Genomic DNA, 23,095 nt, shown 5'->3' with positions numbered 1-23,095 from the left:
TGTTTAGAAACAGGAAGCCCTCTTCTGGGCGCACTAAATGCTACAAACAGTTGACTGGACTTTCTGATCGAGGATGTTCGCTGCAAATAAAATGTAAGGCATCGTTTGACGTCCAAGGAATGTAGCAATCTTTCTGCCCCAGTCTGAGGCCGTGGAAAGAATGTCTTTAGCACTACTGGCTCGTTGATGTGAAAGTCAGATGGCACTTTGGGAATACATTTTGGGTTTGTCCGTAGGATGACTTTATCATCTGTAAATTTCATGAAAGGCTCCTGGATGGTAAAGGCTTGGATCTCTCTTACTCTACGAGCAGATGTTAACGCTAAGAGGAGTGCTACCTTCCAGGTAAGATACTTAATATGTCTGACTTATGAATAGGCTCGAATGGCTCCTTCATCAATTGACTCAGGACAGTATTGAGCTGCCAAGACGGAGGAGGTCGTTTGGCTGAAGAAAAGGATTGGAATAAACTGCTTGATAAGCCGATGAAGCCAGAGTGATGGTCCTTTGGATAGCCGTCTATACCTGGAGATGGCAGCTAGGTGAACCTTAATGGATGCATGGGCAAGACCAGACCTCGCCAGGTGGAGAAGGTACGGCAAGACATGCTCTGGAGCAGATGTAAGCGGATGAATGTAATTTGCAGTACACCATAAACAAAACCGCTTCCATTTTAAGGTATACGTCTTATTAGTACTATCTGCACGTGTTTTGGCTAAAATGGTTTGACAGTCAACGGGAATATCTAGATGGCCGAATTCATTGAACTCAGGAGCCACGCACATAATCTGAGAGGCTTGGGATCCGGATGCCTCACTTGTCCCTGGCTGATGGTGAGCAGGTCCGGTATAGGTACTAACCTGATTGGAGGACTGTAAAGAAATGGCTCCCTGTTGCAGTTACCCCCCACTTTTTGCCTGATACTGATGCTGACTTGACTGAGAAGTGTGCTGGGACCCTGCTAACCAGGCCCCAGCACCAGTGTTCTTTCACCTAAAATGTACCATTGTATCCACAATTGGCAGACCCTGGCATCTAGATAAGTCCCTTGTAACTGGTACTTCTAGTACCAAGGGCCCTGATGCCAAGGAAGGTCTCTAAGGGCTGCAGCATGTCTTATGCCACCCTGGAGACCTCTCACTCAGCACAGACACACTGCTGCCAGCTTGTGTATGCTAGTGAGGACAAAACGAGTAAGTCGACATGGCACTCCCCTCAGGGTGCCATGCCAGCCTCTCACTGCCTATGCAGTATAGGTAAGACACCCCTCTAGCAGGCCTTACAGCCCTAAGGCAGGGTGCACTATACCATAGGTGAGGGTACCAGTGCATGAGCATGGTACCCCTACAGTGTCTAAACAAAACCTTAGACATTGTAAGTGCAGGGTAGCCATAAGAGTATATGGTCTGGGAGTCTGTCAAACACGAACTCCACAGCACCATAATGGCTACACTGAAAACTGGGAAGTTTGGTATCAAACTTCTCAGCACAATAAATGCACACTGATGCCAGTGTACATTTTATTGTAAAATACACCACAGAGGGCACCTTAGAGGTGCCCCCTGAAACTTAACCGACTGTCTGTGTAGGCTGACTAGTTCCAGCAGCCTGCCACACCAGAGACATGTTGCTGGCCCCATGGGGAGAGTGCCTTTGTCACTCTGAGGCCAGTAACAAAGCTTGCACTGGGTGGAGATGCTAACACCTCCCCCAGGCAGGAGCTGTGACACCTGGCAGTGAGCCTCAAAGGCTCACCCCTTTGTCACAGCCCAGCAGGGCACTCCAGCTTAGTGGAGTTGCCCGCCCCCTCCGGCCACGGCCCCCACTTTTGGCGGCAAGGCTGGAGGGAACAAAGAAAGCAACAAGGAGGAGTCACTGGCCAGTCAGGACAGCCCCTAAGGTGTCCTGAGCTGAGGTGACTGACTTTTAGAAATCCTCCATCTTGCAGATGGAGGATTCCCCCAATAGGGTTAGGATTGTGACCCCCTCCCCTTGGGAGGAGGCACAAAGAGGGTGTACCCACCCTCAGGGCTAGTAGCCATTGGCTACTAACCCCCCAGACCTAAACACGCCCTTAAATTTAGTATTTAAGGGCTACCCTGAACCCTAGAAAATTAGATTCCTGCAACTACAAGAAGAAGGACTGCCTAGCTGAAAACCCCTGCAGAGGAAGACCAGAAGACGACAACTGCCTTGGCTCCAGAAACTCACCGGCCTGTCTCCTGCCTTCCAAAGATCCTGCTCCAGCGGCGCCTTCCAAAGGGACCAGCGACCCCGACATCCTCTGAGGACTGCCCCTGCTTCGAAAAGACAAGAAACTCCCGAGGACAGCGGACCTGCTCCAAGAAAAGCTGCAACTTTGTTTCCAGCAGCTTTAAAGATCCCTGCAAGCTCCCCGCAAGAAGCGTGAGACTTGCAACACTGCACCCGGCGACCCCGACTCGGCTGGTGGCGATCCAACACCTCAGGAGGGACCCCAGGACTACTCTAAGACTGTGAGTACAAAAACCTGTCCCCCCTGAGCCCCCACAGCGCCGCCTGCAGAGGGAATCCCGAGGCTTCCCCTGACCGCGACTCTTTGAATCCTAAGTCCCGACACCTGGGAGAGACCCTGCACCCGCAGCCCCCAGGACCTGAAGGACCGGACTTTCACTGGAGGAGTGACCCCCAGGAGTCCCTCTCCCTTGATCAAGTGGAGGTTTCCCCGAGGAACCCCCCCCTTGCCTGCCTGCAGCGCTGAAGAGATCCCTAGATCTTCCCATTGACTTCCATTACAAACCCGACGCTTGTTTCTACACTGCACCCGGCCGCCCCCGCGCTGCTGAGGGTGAAATTTCTGTGTGGGCTTGTGTCCCCCCCGGTGCCCTACAAAACCCCTCTGGTCTGCCCTCCGAAGACGCGGGTACTTACCTGCAAGCAGACCGGAACCGGGGCACCCCCTTCTCTCCATTCTAGCCTATGTGTTTTGGGCACCACTTTGAACTCTGCACCTGACCGGCCCTGAGCTGCTGGTGTGGTGACTTTGGGGTTGCTCTGAACCCCCAACGGTGGGCTACCTTGGACCAAGAACTAAGCCCTGTAAGTGTCTTACTTACCTGGTTAACCTAACAAATACTTACCTCCCCTAGGAACTGTGAAAATTGCACTAAGTGTCCACTTTTAAAACAGCTATTTGTGAATAACTTGAAAAGTATACATGCAATTTTGATGATTTGAAGTTCCTAAAGTACTTACCTGCAATACCTTTCGAATGAGATATTACATGTAGAATTTGAACCTGTGGTTCCTAAAATAAACTAAGAAAAGATATTTTTCTATACAAAAACCTATTGGCTGGATTTGTCTCTGAGTGTGTGTACCTCATTTATTGTCTATGTGTATGTACAACAAATGCTTAACACTACTCCTTGGATAAGCCTACTGCTCGACCACACTACCACAAAATAGAGCATTAGTATTATCTCTTTTTGCCACTATCTTACCTCTAAGGGGAACCCTTGGACTCTGTGCATGCTATTCCTTACTTTGAAATAGCACATACAGAGCCAACTTCCTACATTGGTGGATCAGCGGTGGGGTACAAGACTTTGCATTTGCTGGACTACTCAGCCAATACCTGATCACACGACAAATTCCAAAATTGTCATTAGAAATTGATTTTTGCAATTTGAAAAGTTTTCTAAATTCTTAAAAGACCTGCTAGGGCCTTGTGTTAGATCCTGTTTAGCATTTCTTTTAGAGTTTAAAAGGTTGTTAAAAGTTTGAAATTAGATTCTAGAAACAGTTTTAGATTCTTTAAAAAGTCTTCCAACTTTTAGCAAAATAATGTCTGATACAGAGATGAATGTGGTGGAACTCGACACCACACCTTACCTCCATCTTAAGATGAGGGAGCTAAGGTCTCTCTGTAATATAAAGAAAATAACCATTGGCTCCAGACCTACCAAAATTCAGCTCCAGGAGCTGTTGGCAGAGTTTGAAAAAGCCAACCCCTCTGAGGATGACTTCACAGAGGAAGAAATTAGTGACTTGGAGGGCAATTCCCCCCTTCCAGTCCTAAATAGGGAGACCAGGGCCTCTCAAGCCCTGTCTCCAAAAATGATAGTCAGAAATGTTGCTTCCCTCACAGGAGGGTCCAGCATTTCTGAAATCACTGAGGATGCTCTCAGTGAAGATGACCCCCTGTTAGCCAGGATGGTCAAAAGATTGGCTTTGGAAAAGCAGCTCCTAGCCATAGAAAGGGAAAGAAAAGAGATGGGCCTAGGTCCCATCGATGGTGGCAGCAACTTAAATAAGGTCAGAGATTCTCCTGACATCCTAAAAATCCCCAAAGGGATTGTAACAAAATATGAAGCTGGTGATGACATCACCAAATGGTTCACAGCTTTTGAGAGGGCTTGTGTAACCAGAAAAGTGAACAGATCTCACTGGGGTGCTCTCCTTTGGGAAATGTTCACTGGAAAGTGTAGGGATAGACTCCTCACACTCTCTGGAAAAGATGCAGAATCTTATGACCTCATGAAGGGTACCCTGATTGAGGGCTTTGGATTCTCCACTGAGGAGTATAGAATTAGATTCAGGGGGGCTCAAAAATCCTCGAGCCAGACCTGGGTTGATTTTGTAGACTACTCAGTAAAAACACTAGATGGTTGGTTAACTGGAAATGAAGTGTGTGACTATGTTGGGCTTTATAATTTGTTTATGAAAGAACACATTTTAAGTAACTGCTTCAATGAAAAGTTGCATCAGTATCTGGTAGACCTAGGTCCAATTTCTCCCCAAGAATTGGGAAAGAAGGCAGACCACTGGGTCAAGACTAGGGTAACCAAAACTTCCACTGGGGGTGACCAAAAGAAAGGGGTTACAAAAACTCCCCAGGAGAAAGTGGGTGACACTAGAAACAAAGAAAAAGAGTCCTCTGTAGGCCCCCAAAAACCAGAACAGGTGGGTGGGCCCCAAGACACAACCCAAAACAAAGGTGGGTACCAGGGTAAGAACTGGGATGCCACTAAGGCATGGTGCCACAACTGTAAACAGTCTGGGCACCACACCAAGGACACTTCTTGTCCCAAAAACAAACCCCAGAACAAGATTCCAGGGGTAACCAGTGTAGCCATGGGAGATGACTCCTCAGATGAGGAGGTCTTCATAGCCTTCAACTGGAAACAGGGCCCAACAGGTGAGTTGGAGATTCCAGAGGGAAGTAGACACTTCCACCACCTACTGGTGAATGGAATCCCAACCACTGCCCTGAGAGACACTTGTGCCAGTCACACTATTGTGCATGACAGGCTGGTACTCTCAAACCAGTACATCCCAGGTGAGATGGCCAGAGTAAGAGTTAGCCCAGACAGGGTCACTAATAGGCCTGTGGCTCTTGTGCCCATAGAAGTGGGTGGAACTTTTAGCTGGAGAAGGGTAGTAGTCAGTACAGACCTCCCCCTTGATTGTCTCCTTGGAAATGACTACCCAGAGGTTAGTCAGAGCCCAAGAGAGGAACTGGTCCAGTGCCAGTCCTCTCCCAAGGATTCTGGAAGTCCTGCCTCTGCAGTAAATGCCAGCAGGCCCCAGAAGAAGAAGAAAAGAAAACAGAGTAGGAAGGGTGGGCAACCTTTAGCCAAGGTTACAGCAAGCCAAGGAGATTCTGCTCCAGTAGGGGAGAACTCCAAAAATGGCCCTGATAAAGTCCAACCTGACCCACAAGAAGTCCTGGCTAGTCAGGCAACTGTTAAACCTGAGTGGGTGGCTCCTCAGCTAACAGAAGAAAGAGTGGAAGAAGGGTGTTTACTACAAGATGTGGTAACCCCCCACTCTAATACAGCAGACAGGCAACCTGAACCCCAAGAGGCCTGTAACTTAGCCCCTTCCCTTTTAGGTGAAGAGCTAAAGGTGTGGTTCTGGGCACTGACAGCTGTCAGTGGCCTCTGCTGGGTGTTAGCCTTTATGGCTGCACTATCCTTAGCATGGTGGTCTGACCCCATGCCAAATAGCAAGTTAGGCCCCCTGACCCTATTGGTCATGGTGGGGTTACTCCAGCTCTGGGTAACCTCTCTGGGTAAGCTAGGGGTAACCCTGGCCAAGATAAGGTTAGCAGAGGTGGATACCTCTAAGACCAAAATAGAAAGAATGGGTGGAGACATTGAAGAGGCAGACAAGAGGCAATTCAGACTAGGTCCTATCACTGTGGAAGTAGGTCAGTTCCCCAAAGGGAATGACCTGAACAGAAGGATGTAAGGCAGAGTAGGCCCTGCAACTAACCCGCCTATTTCTCCTACTCTTCCTCGCCTGATAGACTAGGAAGACTCTCCCAGCTTGGGCTGAGTCTCCTGGCCTGTGGGCTGGGGGGGGGGCTAGTGTAAAGAAATCTCTCCCTGTTGCAGTTACCCCCCACTTTTTGCCTGATACTGATGCTGACTTGACTGAGAAGTGTGCTGGGACCCTGCTAACCAGGCCCCAGCACCAGTGTTCTTTCACCTAAAATGTACCATTGTATCCACAATTGGCAGACCCTGGCATCTAGATAAGTCCCTTGTAACTGGTACTTCTAGTACCAAGGGCCCTGATGCCAAGGAAGGTCTCTAAGGGCTGCAGCATGTCTTATGCCACCCTGGAGACCTCTCACTCAGCACAGACACACTGCTTGCCAGCTTGTGTGTGCTAGTGAGGACAAAACGAGTAAGTCGACATGGCACTCCCCTCAGGGTGCCATGCCAGCCTCTCACTGCCTATGCAGTATAGGTAAGACACCCCTCTAGCAGGCCTTACAGCCCTAAGGCAGGGTGCACTATACCATAGGTGAGGGTACCAGTGCATGAGCATGGTACCCCTACAGTGTCTAAACAAAACCTTAGACATTGTAAGTGCAGGGTAGCCATAAGAGTATATGGTCTGGGAGTCTGTCAAACACGAACTCCACAGCACCATAATGGCTACACTGAAAACTGGGAAGTTTGGTATCAAACTTCTCAGCACAATAAATGCACACTGATGCCAGTGTACATTTTATTGTAAAATACACCACAGAGGGCACCTTAGAGGTGCCCCCTGAAACTTAACCGACTGTCTGTGTAGGCTGACTAGTTCCAGCAGCCTGCCACACCAGAGACATGTTGCTGGCCCCATGGGGAGAGTGCCTTTGTCACTCTGAGGCCAGTAACAAAGCCTGCACTGGGTGGAGATGCTAACACCTCCCCCAGGCAGGAGCTGTGACACCTGGCGGTGAGCCTCAAAGGCTCACCCCTTTGTCACAGCCCAGCAGGGCACTCCAGCTTAGTGGAGTTGCCCGCCCCCTCCGGCCACGGCCCCCACTTTTGGCGGCAAGGCTGGAGGGAACAAAGAAAGCAACAAGGAGGAGTCACTGGCCAGTCAGGACAGCCCCTAAGGTGTCCTGAGCTGAGGTGACTCTGACTTTTAGAAATCCTCCATCTTGCAGATGGAGGATTCCCCCAATAGGGTTAGGATTGTGACCCCCTCCCCTTGGGAGGAGGCACAAAGAGGGTGTACCCACCCTCAGGGCTAGTAGCCATTGGCTACTAACCCCCCAGACCTAAACACGCCCTTAAATTTAGTATTTAAGGGCTACCCTGAACCCTAGAAAATTAGATTCCTGCAACTACAAGAAGAAGGACTGCCTAGCTGAAAACCCCTGCAGAGGAAGACCAGAAGACGACAACTGCCTTGGCTCCAGAAACTCACCGGCCTGTCTCCTGCCTTCCAAAGATCCTGCTCCAGCGGCGCCTTCCAAAGGGACCAGCGACCCCGACATCCTCTGAGGACTGCCCCTGCTTCGAAAAGACAAGAAACTCCCGAGGACAGCGGACCTGCTCCAAGAAAAGCTGCAACTTTGTTTCCAGCAGCTTTAAAGATCCCTGCAAGCTCCCCGCAAGAAGCGTGAGACTTGCAACACTGCACCCGGCGACCCCGACTCGGCTGGTGGCGATCCAACACCTCAGGAGGGACCCCAGGACTACTCTAAGACTGCGAGTACAAAAACCTGTCCCCCCTGAGCCCCCACAGCGCCGCCTGCAGAGGGAATCCCGAGGCTTCCCCTGACCGCGACTCTTTGAATCCTAAGTCCCGACACCTGGGAGAGACCCTGCACCCGCAGCCCCCAGGACCTGAAGGACCGGACTTTCACTGGAGGAGTGACCCCCAGGAGTCCCTCTCCCTTGATCAAGTGGAGGTTTCCCCGAGGAACCCCCCCCTTGCCTGCCTGCAGCGCTGAAGAGATCCCTAGATCTTCCCATTGACTTCCATTACAAACCCGACGCTTGTTTCTACACTGCACCCGGCCGCCCCCGCGCTGCTGAGGGTGAAATTTCTGTGTGGGCTTGTGTCCCCCCCGGTGCCCTACAAAACCCCTCTGGTCTGCCCTCCGAAGACGCGGGTACTTACCTGCAAGCAGACCGGAACCGGGGCACCCCCTTCTCTCCATTCTAGCCTATGTGTTTTGGGCACCACTTTGAACTCTGCACCTGACCGGCCCTGAGCTGCTGGTGTGGTGACTTTGGGGTTGCTCTGAACCCCCAACGGTGGGCTACCTTGGACCAAGAACTAAGCCCTGTAAGTGTCTTACTTACCTGGTTAACCTAACAAATACTTACCTCCCCTAGGAACTGTGAAAATTGCACTAAGTGTCCACTTTTAAAACAGCTATTTGTGAATAACTTGAAAAGTATACATGCAATTTTGATGATTTGAAGTTCCTAAAGTACTTACCTGCAATACCTTTCGAATGAGATATTACATGTAGAATTTGAACCTGTGGTTCCTAAAATAAACTAAGAAAAGATATTTTTCTATACAAAAACCTATTGGCTGGATTTGTCTCTGAGTGTGTGTACCTCATTTATTGTCTATGTGTATGTACAACAAATGCTTAACACTACTCCTTGGATAAGCCTACTGCTCGACCACACTACCACAAAATAGAGCATTAGTATTATCTCTTTTTGCCACTATCTTACCTCTAAGGGGAACCCTTGGACTCTGTGCATGCTATTCCTTACTTTGAAATAGCACATACAGAGCCAACTTCCTACAAGGACACGAAGACAGCAAGAGAAACTCTATGTACCACAGTTGACATGGCCAGGCTGGAGCAATTAGAATTATCTGGCAGGCCTCCGATTTGATCTTTCCGATGACCCGTGAAAGAAGAGGTATCAGAGGAAAGGCGTAAGCATAAATCCCTGAACATGCTATCGAAAGGGCATTTCCCCATGACCCTGGTTGGTGATGACAGCTTGCATAAAACCGGCATTTCGCGTTCTGAGACGTCGCAAAGAGGTCCAGGTTTGGTGTTCCTCACTTGCAAAAAACAGCGTCCAGCGTTGTCTGGTTCAGCTCCCACTCGTGTGAAGATATGCTGAGCCTGCTTAGTGAGTCTGCTGTGGTGTTGCTGACTCCCAGAAGATGTTCTGTCCGTATGTGCACCGAATTCTGAATGCACAAGGTCCAGATGACTTGAGCTTCTGTGGAAAGCAAGTGAGATCGAGTTCCGCCTTGTTTGTTTATGTAGTGCATGGTGGTCGTATTGTCCGTCCGAACAAGCACCGATGAACCTCGGATTCTCGGCAGAAAAGCTTGCAGTGCAAGGTACACAGCTCTGAGTTCGAGGAGGTTGATGTGCAGGGTAGCATGAGAATGGGGCCACCTGCCACTGACTTGAAGATCTTTAAGACATGCTCCCCATCCCTCCATCAAAGCATCTGTTGTGATCATAAACGGAGGGACTTGAGCCAGGAATTTTGGACCTTCTGAGATGTTTGCAGGTGTTGACCACCACTGGAGTGAGTCGACCATCCTTGTCGTTATCTGAATGATGTCCCCGAAGGAACCTTGCGTCTGCTTCCACTGTTTGTCGAGCTCTTCCTGAAGAGGGCGCATCCGAAGGCGAAAGGGCGGAACTACATTGATACAGGAGGACACCATCCCCAGTAATGACGTGAACCTTCTAACCGAAAGGGATTTATTTCTTCGAACTGAGTCCGCCAGGGTTAGGAGCATGAGTTGACGTTCCTTGGCTGGGAAGGCTTTTTTTTTTTTTTTTACAAGAGTCGTGCCCAATATAGCACCTAGAAACACTATCCTTCTGGTAGGTTGAAGCTGTGACTTGTCTCTGTTGAGAGTGAGACCTAGTTGCTGGAAGAGACATAACGTGGTCCTGAGAGAGTGGCGTAGGGTAGAGATGTCTGGAGCCTTTAGCAACCAGTTGTCCAGATATGGGAATATCTGGTGTTTGAGGCGTCTCAGATATGCTGCAACTGGGGCTAAGCATTTTGTGAAAATCCGGGGGGGCGGATTGGAGTCCGAAGGGTAGCACTTTGAATTGAAAGTGCCAGGCGACTACCATGAATCTCAAAAATCTTCTGTGTTTGGGGTGAATGGGTATGTGGAAGTAGGCATCCTGTAGATCTAGGGAAGCCATGAAAGCGCCTCTTAAGAAGCTGTAGGACATCTTCAATGTTACCATACGAAAGGATTGCCTTTTGAGATTTGTTGAGCTGCCTGAGATCCAGGATGGGCCTCCACAAACGGGACTTCTTTCTGATGAGGAAGAACCGAGAATAAAAAACGCTTCCTCATTGCGAATAGGGGACTACCTCTATCGCCATTCGGATAACATGCCATCTATCTCCAGGAGGAGAAGATGTAGATGTTGTTGATGCTCCCGGGAAGGTGGAGTTTCAGGAGGCCTGCAAGTGAATTCTAGTAGGTGACCATAAGTTATGATATCCAGAACCCACTTGTCACTTGTGATCTGCCTCCAATGTTGCAGGTGACGAGTCAAGGAGGGAGAGGTAGCCGGCCCCTGGAGGTTGTCATTGCCTATGCGAGGCTTCCTTAGACTGTCTTCCCGATCTTCCTCTAGGACGAGGCCTGCTGTATGCCGCCGCCGGAGGCTGCCTCTGATGGCACTGGGGTCTGGATGACTGGTACTGGGAGGAGTAGGCTGGATATCAAAAAGATTCGTAGCCACCCCAAAAGGAGGAGTGGCCTCTACCCTTGGCTCCTCAAAAGGGAGTACGTTTATACTGTAGGGACCCCAAAGACCTGGTAGTATCCGTATCAGCTTTAATTGCCTGAAGAGCATCGTCGGCATGCTTGCCAAACAGGTCTTGGCCATCGTACGGGAGGTCCAGGATCTTGGTTTGGACATCCGGTCTGAAATTTGTGGCCTTAAGCCGTCCCTGGCGCCTTAGGACAGCTGAACCAGCAGGAAGCCGAAATCCCATGGCTGCAATGTCCAGGGCGCAGTCAATCACCTCTGCAGAGGTCCGCTGACCCTCCATAAGGATCTTTTATGCTTCCAACTTGCTGGAATCCGGAAGATCATCCACAGAGTGCGAGATGTCGGACCACAGCTGCCTGTCGTACCTGCCCAGGAGCGCCAAGGAATTTGCAGCACAGATTACAATTGCAGACACAGATGAGAACGTCTTTCCGATGTCGTCAAGCGCCTTCTGTCTTTGGCAGGAGCCGCCGATAAAGGTGCTGAAGGGTTCTTGGAACGTCTCTGGGCAGCCTGAGAAACCACTGAGTCTGGTTATGGGTGGCCCACCAGACAAGTAGGAGCGTCCTCTGTCGCCTTATATTTTTTGTCCAGCTTTGGTAACACCGCTGGTACTGTCGCTGGGTTCTTCATTATCTTAATCCCTTGATTCCAGACATGGTCAATAATCGGTATAGCCCTGACCGATTTTCTGTGCGGCTCTTTGAAATCATAAAGAAAGCAGTCCTGCTGCGTAGATGGCATCTGCAGCTCAAACCTCACCGCAGCTTTTTCCAAGAGGTTACGAAAAGAGCCAATATCCTCAGGAGAAGACTCGGCTTGTACATATACAACCCATTCGTCCTGGTCTTGAGAGAACCTCCCCTTCCTCTGCCGCCTCACCCGAAGAGGCCTGGACCTGGGGACTCTGTGGAGCCTGAAGAGGAATTTGTTGCATCGCAGGAAAAACTGGCAGAGGTGCCGGAGTAGCTGGTGCAGTCACTGTTGGCGTGGGGTCTTTCCCCGGCTGAGGGTAGAAGCGCTCTCTGTAATCTGCCAGCTGACAGATACTGTTCCCTGTTGTTGTGGTACTGGGTCATAATACTGCTGAAAATAATATGAATCGTCATCCGAGTACTCCTGGCATTTGACGTGCAACTGCAAAGGACTCCTAGCCACTCCAAACAGTGCATCCTGATCTGAGTCCTCATCATCATCATCGCCATCCAAAAACCTAGATGGCAAAAGCCTTGACACCTTGCTTGGTGACATGATAGAAGGTGTCAAATGAGCCTTTGAGAGCCTTTTGAGAGGAGTATGCTGTGCAGATTGACTCAAAGGCAATGTAGATGGTCTTTGCCTCTTCGTTGGAAACATTTTTGCAGTTAAAGACAAGAAACCAGCTGTCGTTGACGGGGGCGTCGACTATATCGTCGTCGCTGGAAACATTGTAGCCGGCGACGGTTAAACCGCCGACAAGAGCGTCGTTGATGGAAGCGTCGTCGGAATCATTGTCGACGGAGGTGTCATCGAGGAGAGCATTGATTGATTTTAACACACTCCCGTCGACGGGAGTGTGTTAAGATCAATCGTCGCCCGGAGTGTCGTCGGCGAGAAAAGCATCGACGAGATGGGGTACCACGTCGACGAGGATGATAACGTTGTCGATGAAGATCCTGCAGCTGCTGCCGTCAACATGGAGATAGTTACTACCACCAGCGTCACAGATGAAACAGTCAACAAGGGTACCAACGACAATGGCTCCGTCGACGGTGCTGAACTAGGCTTCTTAAACTTGTGAAGCACTTTAGGAGGAGGAGTAGCCGGTTCAGAAGCAGTCTTCTTTGCTTTCTTGAGGGATTCTGCGCCCGCTTTCTTTTTCTGTGGAGAGCCATGACTCCTAGCAGAGGCCCCTGCTGTCTTTTGTGCCATTTTTCTAGGTGGCTCATGAACCTCAGAGCTTTCCTGTTTTCACTTCACAGGTGTTTTAGGGGAAGAAATAGAAGAAGAGGCCCTGTCCTCATCAGAGGCAAAGTGTCCAGTCTTACCTCTTTGAAGCTACAACAGAAGGCGACCCTCCCTGTCCTTCAGTGTCTTTGTAGAAACATTTCTTCAGATTTTGCAGTCCTTAGTCTTGTTGCTGGGGTACAGGCAATCAATACACTCATGTGGATCCTCCACATTTAACCTTTTCTTTAAACATGAGGCACAGGATCTGAAAAGGCCTTTCTTTGGTGTCTCTGACATGGCAGCCAGTTTGAATCACCAGAGTAGAAAAGAAATGTCCAAAAGCTATAGAAACAGATCTTCTGAGAGAAAATCTTGAGCAGAGCTCAAAGGAGACTCCTCAGCACAACATGCAGTGGAAAATCTGAGGGAAGGCAGCTCCTCACATGAGGTTCTAAAGGGGTGAGGCAATCTGACTGGTTCAAGTTTGAGTTTGGGTCTATTTTACAAAACAACTATGATGGGTTATTATATTGAAGCCTAGTCCACATATTGTGTGCATACATTTTCAGGCCTGATTTTTATATTCCACCGGGGACTCCCATCTCGACGACGGGGAAGTATTCAAGCATGTGACTATGAAAATTCCAATACTGGAGTAAGGATGAGCGTAGGTTTCCTAGAGATTGAAATTCGCCATATGATCTGTTCAAAGCAGCACAATGGCGTCCTGCAAAGTGGTCATCTTCAAGTGCTCTGACTTTATGCAATGGTTGAGTGGCCTAAGGTCTAGTATTGGCCTTACTGTTTCACCGTTCTTGAGAATTAGGAAGTATAACCAATATACTCCTTGTCCTCTCTGGTGCAGTAGAGCAACTTCTATTGCACCATTGTTGAGAAGTACTTGCACCTCTTCCTAAAGCAGCCTTTGCTGTTACTAGCTGATTGTTTGACAGAGAGGTATGATATTTAGTGTTGTGGTGTGGAATTCCAAGCAGAATCCCTACTGGATGGTAAATAGAACCCACTTGTTTGAGGTCATTCTCAACCCCACACCCCCACTGCAGAAGATATAATCTTATTCTTACCCCAAAAGATGTTATCTAATCGGGCAAATAGTGAGCATGTCACTGTTTGATGTAGGTGTGCCCTTTCCTTGGGCTCCTCTACCTTTTCTGTGACCATCGCCACTGAAGCGTACTCTAGAGTACATCTAGGAAGCCTGTTTCTCTTGAAAGGACTGTTGCTGCTGGAAGCTAGAGGGCACCCTCTAGTGCTGAAGTCTTGGCCTCGCTTCTCGCCTGCTGGCTCTAAAAAACAGCCACTCTCTCCTGCCTGCTTTATCAATTCTGTGGCTCTTTATCTGGTAACGGAGCTCTCTGGTGCCATTTGCATAGGTCCTATTTCTGGAAGTTTGAACTATCGAAGAGCCAGGTAGTACATGGCCTCATATATACAAGGTATCTTCCAGCGCTGCCTTGTATTTCTTTTCGACTATTGTGGTTATGATCCTTGTTTTTGCAGGGTCCTTAAAATGATCTGCTGCACAATTGGTCATGATCTTCAGCATAGGCAAGAACTGAGCAGACCTTTCATTCTTGGACAGTGTTTGTAGCAGAAAGTCATCTTCCTAACATGGTGATCTGCACCTTCCAATGACTGTGTGGTATGCTGTTGTCATCTGATCTCGAAGTCTTTACTAGGTAGGGTATGAAAGATGGATATTCCTGGAGATCCCTGCTTTAATCATGGAAGAGGTTATCTCCCTCATCATTTGGGATAGGGTTACAGTAGGGATCATGAGGATCCAGTTCATGGACAGAGTCAATGTTTTGTGACTGCTGGGGCGATGGCGAATGTGCTGGTGACTGTGCTAGAGATTTAGCGCTAGTGTCTCTATGCCAGTGTTTTTTGGTATGGGAAATGCTCTAAGTTTCTCCTGAATGGTCACTTGCTGTGGGGCATGCAAAGTATCTGTCCTGTGTGAGTATGTACGTATATTTTTCTCTACCTGACATCATGATGGTCAGGCAGCTACACTGATGGTTTGTTGATTCACTAGACATGGGTGCAGGCCAAGATGACTATTTAAAAGCTGACTTTAGAGTGGACGTTTATGCTGAAGCAAGTAGTTTGGTGTATCGGGCAATTAATTTATTTCAAGGGTCAGTGCCCTGTATTCGAGGACTGTCTGGATCCCAGAAGAGCTCTCGATTTCAATTGTCGAGGCATTTCCCAAACAATCTTGGGGATTGAAGCCCGCCTCTCATGAGAGAAATCAGTGACTTGGATGTGAGACTCCTCTTGAGGTGTAATCCCAGGAGGGAAAGCTCCTCATATGGTGTAGACACCTTAACTGGGTATGTGTCCTGGGTACATGTTTCACTGGGTGCAATAGAGATGGCACGCCAATTTCAGTAGTGGGAGTTTTCTCCATAGCCCACGCATTGCCCAGAAACCATTCTCAAAAGACATGACCTTGAAAAATCCTCTGGTTCTGGTTGATTCCTAAGTGGCCATGATACTGTGTCTTTTTAATTTTTTGAAGGGGAGTCAGTTATCCAAGTCGAACAACCTGTACTTTATAGTACAACATTCCCAGAGCTCTGAAAAACCCATCTGAACCCAGCAGCTAAACTCCTCCTCCCATAAACTAAGGTGGAGTCTTAGTCCTCGAGGGATCCTTCAGAAGAGAACAACCTGCAATGACTGTGCCTAGCGCTTATTGCAGGAGTGAGCAATGCATGCGATCAACAGCTTTATAAGCTACAAACAGAGGAGTTTTGAAAACATTGGGTGGATATTGCATTAGAAATTAATGAATATTCAAGGTACAAATGATTCTTCATGACCCTTGTTTCTTTTGTTTCTCCTCAGAAGATGGCAGCTATACTGGGTGTGATTGTATTTTCAAGGCACCTATCGCCAATGCTATTGCTTGTTCTTGAGAACTCAAAGAGACCTCACGGTTCTTTCTCTCTTACTGCTCTCACCCAGCTAGGCTTATACTTACTGGCATCCATCCTGGGGCTGGATCCAGAGTCCAATGCTTGATTCTGATTCAATTTTGGCTTACCTCCACCCCTGCCACCTGGAAAAACACAAAAAAAGACAAAATAAATCTTATGGTTGGTACATGTACTACACATTCGTTCCAGTTTAAGGCACAGTACCACTCCTGAGAACAGAGCCATACTAGGGACACAAACAAAAGACAAATATTAATGCACTGCTCAAACTGTGCAGTTTGAGAGGACCCTAATAATACTGCACCTGGAACCCGATTAGGGCAGGCTGTCCATGTACCGCCTCCGACTACAGAATGAATACCAAGAACACTAAACCCAACTCTTTGCTGAATTCTGAGCACTTACGAGTAAGAAGTAAGTTACTTACCTGTAACTGTCGTTCTCCAGTACTGGACACTTTCATAGATTTACATGCATGAATCCTTCCCCGTCGTCGAGATGGTAGTCCCCGGTGTAATACAGAAGCTTTGCCCCATTGCATATAAAGATTAAGTGCATTAGGCCTTAAACTTAGAAACATATCACAATTGTTTTGTAAAAAAAGGACCGAACTCTAATGACAACCAATCGGATCCCACCACCCTCTAGAACTCTCTTGTGAGGAGCTGACTTCCCTCAGATTTTCCAAGCATTAGTGCTGCAATATAGATACTACTGAGAGAATGAAGGTGAGCTCCCCAGGGGAGGTGGGTGGGTCGCATGTGAATCTATGAAAGTGTCCAATACTGGAGAACTACAGTTACAGGTAAGTAACTTATTTCTTATTCCAGGATTGGAACTTTCATAGCTTCACATGCTTGAATCAGAATAGCAGTGAGTAACACATTTTCTACGTGTACAATATCAACATACTATTATATATATGAAAGAGCGTGAAAAATTCTCAGAACCTTTTGCTTGAGGTCCAGAGTCTGGAGAGCGGAAAGTTATTACTTTTATAGAAAACGTGACGTAAGACAAATCAAGCGGATGGAGGGAAGAAGAAATGGCTCACCTTCATTGGAATAGATTTCTAAGGACTGCTTGTCCAACTGCTGCATATTGGAGCGACTCTGTATCCAGGAAATAGTGCAGCGTGAAAGTATGTGCTGCCTTCCACATTGCAGCACAACAGATGTCCTGTATTGATACACCTGCGAACAGTGCACAGGATGTGGCTATTGCTCAGGTGGAACGTGCTCGCACACTCATATACACCAGCTTTCTGGTGGCAAAAAATGATTGCATTTTTAATCTATCGAGAAATAGTCTTTTTAGTTAGAGGGTGTCCTTTTGTAGGGGGTACTGAAGGCTATGAATAGCTGGTTAGTTTTTCTAAAGGAATTCGTTCTGTCCAAATAAAATTTGATGCATCGTTTTAGATCGAGTGAATGCAGGGACCTCTCCGCAGTAGTTTGGGGGGTTTGGTAATAACGACTGCAGTACTACTAGCTCATTAATATTAAAGTCCGAAGGTACCTTTGGGATGAATTTAGGATTGGTGTGCAGAATAACTATCATTTTTGAACTGTAATAAAGGTTCCTGAACCGTGAAAGACTGGATTTTGCTTACCCTTCGTGCAGAAGTAAGGGTGAGGAGGATAGCCACCTTCCATGAGATACTTGATGTTCACCCTATGAATGGGTTCGAAAGGCTCCTTCATGAGCTGGCCGAGGACTATGTTAAGTTGCAATGCTGGAGGTGGGGCTTTCACCAGAGGAGAGGATCTGAAGAGACCTTTCAAGAACTGATTTATCAATCTCTGCGAAACTAAAGATGGTTTGCCTGGTATTCTCGTATGCTGAGAAATTGCTGCCAGATGGACTCTGATGGACGCATGGGCAAGCCCTGAGAGTGCTAGCTGCAAGAAATATGGTAAGACTTTTTCCGGGGCAGAGGAGAGAGGGTTTATATTCATGGCTTAGCACCACAAACAAAATCGCTGCCACTTTAGGCGGTACGTTTTATTTGTGCTATCTGCACGTGTTTTAGCAAGTATGTCTTTGCAATCACTTGGTATGTCTAGGCGGTTTAATTTGTTGAATTCACGAGCCATGACGATAAGCTCAGAGAGTTGGGATCTAGGTGTCTTACTTGCCCCTGGTTGACGGTGAGCAACTCCGGAATTGGTTTCATCCTGATGGGTGGACATGAAGATAGTAGGAGTAACTCTGTGTACCAAGGTTGACGTGGCCACTCTGGAGCTATTAGAATTATCTGGCAGGGTTCTGACTTTATTTTCCTGATTACTCTTGTGAGGAGAGGAACTGGAGGAAAGGCGTGTGCATAAATCCCTGACCATGCGATCGAAAATGCATCCACCCACGAGACTTGTTGGTGATGCCAACTTGCATAATATTGGCATTTAGCATTCTGGGAGGTTGCGAACAGATCCAGATTCCGCTTTGCCCACTGGTAGAATATTCCATCCAGTGTCCGTTGGTCTAACTCCCACTCGTGAAGAGATGTTGTCAACCTGCTCAACGAATCCGCAATGGTATTTCGAAGGCCTGGGACATGCTCTGCTGTTATGTGCACTGAGTATTGAATGCACCAACTCCAAATGATCTGCGCTTCTCTATACAGTAGGTGGGAACGCGTTCCTCTTTATTTGTTGAGATAGTGCATTGTGGTGGTATTGTCCGTCCTGACAAGCACTGCCGATCCTCGAATTCTTGGAAGGAAGGCTTCCAAAGCATAATACACTGCTCTCAGCTCGAGAAGGTTCAAGAAAAACATGGTGAGAGGGAGGCCATTTGCCGCTTACTCGAAGGTCCTGTAGGCATGCACCCCATCCGGTCATTGATGCGTCTGTTGTTATGGTTAATGGAGGAGTTTGTTGTAAGAAGTGCAGACCTCGTGAAATGTTTTTGGGAACTGTCCACCAATCGAGAGAAGCTATCATGACCGAGGGATGCGGATCATGTCTTTGAAGGATCCTTGCGCTTGCTTCCATTGCCTGTTTAGTTCCTCTTTAATTGGACGCATGTGAAGTCAACAGTGGGGAATGAGGTTTTTACAAGATGACATCATTCCTAGTAAGGATTTGTACTGTCGAACTGAAAGAGACTTTTTTCTTTGGATTCGTTTCTCTAGGGAGATTAGCTTGATTTGCCTGTCCAGTGCTGAGTAGGCTTTGGTTTGTTGCGTGTCCAATATAGCCCACCAGGAAGGCTAACCATGTTGAAGGTTGAAGTAGTGACTTTTCCTGGTTGAGAGCGAGGCCCAAGTCCTCAAAAAGGCATAGGGTCGCCTTGACGGACTTGCATGCTGACTGGGCGTCTGGAGCTTTCACTAGCCAGTCGTCTAGATAAGGAAAAATCTGGTATCTCTTTCATCTCAGGTAGGCTGCGACTGGAGGCAGACATTAGGTGAAGATTTGCGGTGCCCATCTTAGCCGAAAGGGAAGGACCTTGAACTGAAAGTGTCTGCCGTCCACCAAAAAACTTCCTGTGTGTTGGGTGAATGGGAATATGGAAGTAGGTGTCTTGAAGGTCCAAGGAAGCCATATAGTCTGCTCTGTTAGGAAGTTGCAGGACGTCTTGTAGTGCGACCATCCAAAGTGTTTGTTTTTTGAGGTATTTGCTTAGCTCTTGCAAGTCTAGGATTGGCCTCCATAAGCAAGATTTTTTCTGAATGAGGAAGAAGCGGGAGTAGAAACCTTTCTCCCTCTGGAAATAGGGTACAACTTCTATTGCTCCTTTGCTCAACATGGTCTCCGCTTCTAAGCTGAGCAGATGAAGATGTCTTTGTCGAACCTGGGGTGGTGGCATTTTTGGGGTAATCTGAATGTAAGAGGTGTCCAAATTGAATTACATCTAGCACCCATTTGTCTTTGGTTATTTGACGCCAGCGATGAATATGATGTTTTAATATTCCCTGAAAGACTGTAGGGGAAGAGCGGAAGATATCTGGCTGAAGACAGTCATTGCCTAGGGGTAGTTTCTTTAGATTGCCTTCCAGGCTTGCCTTTGTGAAAGTGTCTGGTGTAAGCTGCTGGGGGCGGTTGTTTCTGCTGATACTGGGATCTGGAAGTGTGGAAAGTGGTGGAGTACAATTGAAATCTGTACTGATGATATCCTCCATGAAATGAAGGTTGTCCTCTGTCCCTGGCTCCATGAAAAGGTACTTTCATATACTGCCGAGTGCCTAACGATCTGGCTGTCTCAGTGTCTGACTTTATGGTCTGAAGCGTGTCATCGACATGCTTCACAAAGAGCACCTCTCCGTTGTAGGGAAGATCTAAAATCTTTGTCTGAACTTCGGGGTTGAAAATTATTGGCTTTGAGCCACCCTTAAAACAGCTGATCCAGCAAGCAGCGTAAAGCCCATGCAGCGATGTCAAGTGCGCAGTCGATCATTTCCGCAGAGAAACGTTGCCCCTCCACGAGCACCTTCTTTGCCTCAATCTTGGAACTCTCCGAGAGTTCTTCCAAACAGTGTGACATGTCTGACCAGAGCTGTCTGTCGTACTTGCCAAGGAGCGCTAGGGAATTGGCAGCCTGTACCACAATAGCAGACATTGAGGAAAAACGTTTTTCAATGTTATACAGGCATCTCCCCTCTTTATCTGGCGGTGCGGTTAATGGTGTAGAAGGATTCCTGGAACACTGTTGCGCTGCCTGTGAGATGACAGAGTCCGGTTTTGGGTGGCTGGTGAGACAAGCAGGAGCATCATTTGTGGACTTGTATTTCATGTCCAACTCAGGCAGCACTGCAGGTACCGTTGCAGGGTCCTGCATGATCTTCAAACCCTGGCTCCAAACATGGCCAATTATTGGGATAGCCCTGACCGTTTTCCTGTGAGGTTGTTTGAAATCGTACAGGAAACAATCCTGCTGAGTCGCAGGCATCAGTAGATCAAATCGCGTGGCTGCTCTTTCTAGCAGGTTGTGAAAGACACCAATATCCTCAGGAGGAGATTCCACAATAGGTGTCCCAGGAGAGGCAGGTGCTGGAATGATATATTCATCCCATTCATCATTCGGTGTGTGGACTTCACCTTCTTCATCCGAAGAGGTTTGCCCCTGCGCAGGTACAGAATGAGGAGAAGCTTGGGGCCTAGGAAGAGTTATAACCTGCGGTTGTTGAAAATTATGAGGGGTTGTTGGTATAGCAGGAATCGTCGAGTGATGCACCAATGTAGGCAATGGTTGAAAACGCTCCCTATGATCCGCTAACATTGCCTGCAAGTCTGACATCAAGCCGGAAGGGAGATCTACCAGCCCTTGTTGTTGCTGTTCATAATATTGCTGGTCATAGTAAGAGTCATCACCATCCGAGTACTCCTGACATTTGACCCGTAATTGAGAGGGACTTCTGGCCACCCCATATTATCCATCCTCCTCGGAGTTGTCTTCATCCAAAAGGTGCAAAGGTAGTAGTCTCGGCACCTTACTAGAAGATGTAATTTAGGGGGTCAAGTGATGCTTTTTGACCTTTTTTTGACTAACCTGCTTCATCAACCAGAACAGAGCTAAGGTAGACGGTCTCTGTCTTTTGGCAGGTGTTATCTTGATCATCGACAAGAGGTGAGTTGTCGTCAACGGTGGCAGTGTTGACAAAGTGATCGTCGACGGAGGCATCGTCGACGAGCGTGTCGTCGACAGGAACGATGTTGACGGTTGAAGTGTCGGATGACCTGACTGTCGAGAAAGATTCAGATGTAGCTGTCATCGACATAGACATTGTGACGACGGTAGATGTCGTCGTTGATGCATGAGCCGTCAGTGGAGATACTGCCGATGATGGTCCCGTCGACGTTGCAGAGGCTGGCTTTTTGAAGGTATGTTTATTTCTGGGAGGCGGCGTTGGGGGCTCAGAGAGGGTTTTCTTTCTAGATTTTATGGAATCTGAACCCTTTGATTTCCCCTTTTTTGATGGGCTACATATCTTTGATGAAGTCTTGGATGATTTTTTAGAAGCTTTTTTAGGTGGTTCATGAGTGGCTGACATTGCCTCAGCATGTCTCTTCACGGGTGTCTTGATGACAGACACAGAAGATGAGGCACTGTCCTTATCAGAAACCAGATTGTCTCTGGATTTAAATTTTTGTAGCCAAATGAGAAGACGACCCTATCTGTCCTTTAGGGTCTTAGTAGAAAATGTCCTACATACCTTGCAGTCTCTGGTTTTATGGGTAGAATAGAGACAGTACATGCAGTCTTTATGCTGGTCATCCACATGCAGCAGCTTCTTCATGCAGGTAGCAAAGGCTCTAAAAAGCCCTTTTTTTGGTCCAAATGTAAGAATTTTCGAAGAGAAAAAATAATGCAAATTCTTTAGAACAGAATATCTGAGAGAAAACCGAGAAGAGCTCAGAGGAGACTCCTAAGCACGACATGCAGTGGAAAATCTGAGGGAAGTCAGCTCTCCTCACAGGAGGGTTCTAGAGGGTGGTGCGATCTGATTGGTTGTCATTAGATTTGGGCATTTTTTACAAAACAACTGTGATATGTTTCTAAGTTTAAGGCCTAATGCACTTAATCTTCATATGCAATGGGGCATAACTTCTGTATTCCACCGGGGACTCCCATCTCAACGACTGGGAAGGATTCAAGCAAGTGAATCTATGAAAGTTCCAATACTGGAGTAAAGCTGGGTGACTTGTGACAAACATCCGTATAAATCTGCATACAATCATACAGTGGGTGAGTATGCAATTACTGGGTGATTCTCAGGAGGGAACTGGTGTCATTCACCAGCAGCAACAGCTGTTTATTATCATTTTATAGTAAAATGGGCAGGGCCTTGGGGCTGTGACGGGGACGAGGGGGAGTGCTCAGCACCCCCCCTCAGTACGCATGTATGCCGGCTGGCCAAACACACCTGCGCACAGGGCTCTGTGTTGCTGGGTTGGAGTCAGCAGACAGAGACTTTCAGTCTGCCAGTGAGCGCCGTGGCTGGGCGCTCTGTCCAATCCTAACGCTGCTTTCATGCTGCTGGAGCTACGATTGGACGCAGGGCAGACTGGGAGCCTGTGTCTGAGTCCAGTGTAGGAGCAGATGGTTGCGTTGAGGCGTGGGACAAAAAGGTACATTTATTTTTTTTAAATTGCATTTATTTGTTTTCGTAACGGCCGCCCGCCCCTTTTCTGTCCCGCCAGCTGCTCCTGATGTCATTCCTTCCTTAGCAGTGGAAAAAGTC

General features: G+C 47.9%; 1 protein-coding gene across 2 annotated transcripts in view; it reads right to left on the bottom strand.

The window, feature by feature from the left end:
- LOC138267477 (uncharacterized) overlaps nucleotides 1–23,095 on the bottom strand; it is a 229,616-nt gene that overhangs the window by 31,907 nt on the left and 174,614 nt on the right. For both annotated transcript variants that reach the window (XM_069216446.1, XM_069216445.1), the window contains exon 11: nucleotides 15,954–16,031. In XM_069216446.1, the coding sequence (XP_069072547.1) occupies nucleotides 15,954–16,031 (78 nt within the window). The remainder of the gene's footprint in view (nucleotides 1–15,953; nucleotides 16,032–23,095) is intronic.

Source organism: Pleurodeles waltl, chromosome 12 (genome assembly GCF_031143425.1).
Source record: "Pleurodeles waltl isolate 20211129_DDA chromosome 12, aPleWal1.hap1.20221129, whole genome shotgun sequence".
Lineage (NCBI taxonomy): Eukaryota > Metazoa > Chordata > Amphibia > Caudata > Salamandridae > Pleurodeles > Pleurodeles waltl.
This window is presented reverse-complemented; position numbering and strand designations above follow the sequence as displayed.